At 50.7% G+C, this 2,810-nt stretch overlaps 1 protein-coding gene across 1 annotated transcript in view; it reads left to right on the top strand.

The window, feature by feature from the left end:
• Window positions 1-1,257, top strand: part of CHST14 (carbohydrate (N-acetylgalactosamine 4-0) sulfotransferase 14) — a 10,091-nt gene extending 8,834 nt beyond the window's left edge. Inside the window, exons 2-3 of the mRNA XM_009892445.1 lie at window positions 3-86; window positions 598-1,257. Of these exons, the coding sequence (XP_009890747.1) occupies window positions 3-86; window positions 598-1,257 (744 nt within the window). The remainder of the gene's footprint in view (window positions 1-2; window positions 87-597) is intronic.
• The last annotated feature ends 1,553 nt before the right edge of the window (window positions 1,258-2,810 follow it).

Here is a 2,810-nt window from a genome sequence, read left to right as displayed (position 1 = left end):
AGCTGCCGGCCGGCCAGCGGCGCACCGTCCTCCGGCACCTCCTGGTCAGCGACAAGTACCGCTTCTTGTACTGCTACGTGCCCAAGGTGGCCTGCTCCAACTGGAAGCGCATCCTGAAGGTGCTGGACGGGGCGCTGGAGAGCGTCGACGTCAAGCTGAAGATGGACCACAAGAGCGACCTGGTGTTCCTGGCGGACATGAAGCCGGACGAGATCAGCTACCGCCTGAAGAACTACTACAAGTTCCTCTTCGTGCGGAACCCCATGGAGAGGCTGCTCTCGGCCTACAGGAACAAGTTTGGGGAGATCAAGGAGTACCAGCAGAAGTACGGGGTGGAGATCGTCAGGCGGTATCGCAAGAACGGGGGAAATTCGGCAGGCGACGACGTCACCTTCTCCGAGTTCCTGCGGTACCTGCTGGACGAGGAGGCGGAGAGGATGAACGAGCACTGGATGCCCATCTACAACCTGTGCCAGCCCTGCGCCGTCAGGTACGACTTCATCGGCTCCCACGAGCGGCTGGATGGAGCGGCGCACCGTCCTCCGGCACCTCCTGGTCAGCGACAAGTACCGCTTCTTGTACTGCTACGTGCCCAAGGTGGCCTGCTCCAACTGGAAGCGCATCCTGAAGGTGCTGGACGGGGCGCTGGAGAGCGTCGACGTCAAGCTGAAGATGGACCACAAGAGCGACCTGGTGTTCCTGGCGGACATGAAGCCGGACGAGATCAGCTACCGCCTGAAGAACTACTACAAGTTCCTCTTCGTGCGGAACCCCATGGAGAGGCTGCTCTCGGCCTACAGGAACAAGTTTGGGGAGATCAAGGAGTACCAGCAGAAGTACGGGGTGGAGATCGTCAGGCGGTATCGCAAGAACGGGGGAAATTCCGCGGGCGACGACGTCACCTTCTCCGAGTTCCTGCGGTACCTGCTGGACGAGGAGGCGGAGAGGATGAACGAGCACTGGATGCCCATCTACAACCTGTGCCAGCCCTGCGCCGTCAGGTACGACTTCATCGGCTCCTACGAGCGGCTGAATGCCGACGCCAACTACGTCCTCCAGCGAGTCCAGTCGCCCTCCTTCGTCCGCTTCCCCGAGCGGCAGTCGTGGTACAAGCCCGTGACGGCAGAAACGCTCCACTACTACCTGTGCAACACCCAGCGCCGGCTGATCAAAGAGCTGTTGCCAAAATACATCCTGGATTTCTCCCTCTTTGCCTACCCGCTTCCCAACATAACCAGCGAGTTCTGCAGGCAATGAGTCGTCCCTTCGGGGATCCGGTGTGAATTCTGCCTGCGCTGCGGGGATTTGCTAACGCAGACATTGCCGCGGATAACACGCAGCTGCAGGGCCTGTGAAACACGCTCTTCTATGCGTTATTTCCTAATTTTATACTTTTCAAACACTGTTTGTATAAAATACTATATACCGCCTTTGCTACTAGAATACTTTTTGTATTGTTCTGATTTTAATGTGTACATACGCCGCTGACTTGAGCACAGTAGCTTTTGTATATCTATTTTGCTTTACACTCTTTTTTACGGCACGACACAGAAAACATCTGTGAAGAAATTGAGAAATGGATATATTTTAAGTATTTTTTCCTCCTTTATTGTGTTTTGTACTAAATAGTACACGGCTGAATTGCAGTCATAATATAGCAGTTGGTGCGCTGGTAACAATATAGTGGTTGGTACGCTAAAAATTAGCGCTGGTAAAACTGGTCCTAGATCAGACAGGAGATGTTTTTTTGGGTGTGAATAGGAGAAAAGGCTTTTGTAAACTCAGCCCTATTTATCCTTTATATTCTCATCTGTAGATGGTGGTTAAATGAGGCTGGTCTTTTTCTCTGTGACAGTAGTACCTCTGTTTTTTTATTATTATTATTAATTTCTATTATTATTGTTTACTATTGAAATAAACTAGTGGTAGGATAATAATCATTTTAAGATTTGAAAGTACAAACTATTTACCCAGCACAGCGTATCGGATGCAATATCAAGCCATAACAATTTGCTTCTCTCTCTCTCTCTCTCTCTGAATTAAAGCAATACAGACTTCTGGTAGGATCAGAACCCGTCCTGGTTCCTGGGACAGAGAGCAACCAGAACGCGCGCCCGCAGCGTGCCAGCTCACAGCCGCGCTGCGTCTCTGCGTGCCCGCGTGCGTGCAAACCGCCCTGGCAAAACGCCTTCTCCGGCCGTGTTTGAAACAATGGCGATTTGAGGGTTATTCCTCCTCCTTTTATAGGTGTGCACGCCGTTTTCGTAGCTACTTATATTTAATTATGACCCTTAAATTGCAAAAGTTTGGGAAATAAGGTATAATGCTGTTCCTGGGGGGCTGCATCCTCGTTTCTAATAAAGTTTTAATATGAGTGAGTCTGTTGCTTAGTGCTTTTCCTTCGATGTCGGTGTTTATTTGTATTCTTGGAGAGGCATTCTGCCCCTCGTGCTAAGCCACGGCATGAAAGTATGATGAATGGGCAGTTCCTGCCTTGATTAATTTGTATTTTAAGTGCCGGAGCAGCGGAAACAAGCGGAGAAAGAAACGCACCCAAGCCGAACGACGAGCCGATTACGCGACACGGGCAATTGGATGAAAAGCAGCAGTCGGCGGCAAAATAGGCGCCTAATTGCTGTGGAATTGATACAAAGCAGCGGGGCTGGATTATAGATGCTGCGGGGAGCTGGTGGTTTCCTGGGATTAATCTCTCAAAAAAGGGGGAAGGAAAATTAAGGTGTTTTCTGTAGGATTTGCGAAATTGTCTGAAAGAAGGGTATGGAGCCACATCCAAGTGAACTCGAAGCGGT

The sequence above is a fragment of the Charadrius vociferus genome, unplaced genomic scaffold (genome assembly GCF_000708025.1).
Source record: "Charadrius vociferus isolate BGI_N301 unplaced genomic scaffold, ASM70802v2 scaffold1039, whole genome shotgun sequence".
Classification (NCBI taxonomy): Eukaryota; Metazoa; Chordata; class Aves; order Charadriiformes; family Charadriidae; genus Charadrius; species Charadrius vociferus.
The sequence above is the reverse complement of the archived record's forward strand: the minus strand, read 5'-3'. Positions and strand labels throughout refer to the sequence as shown.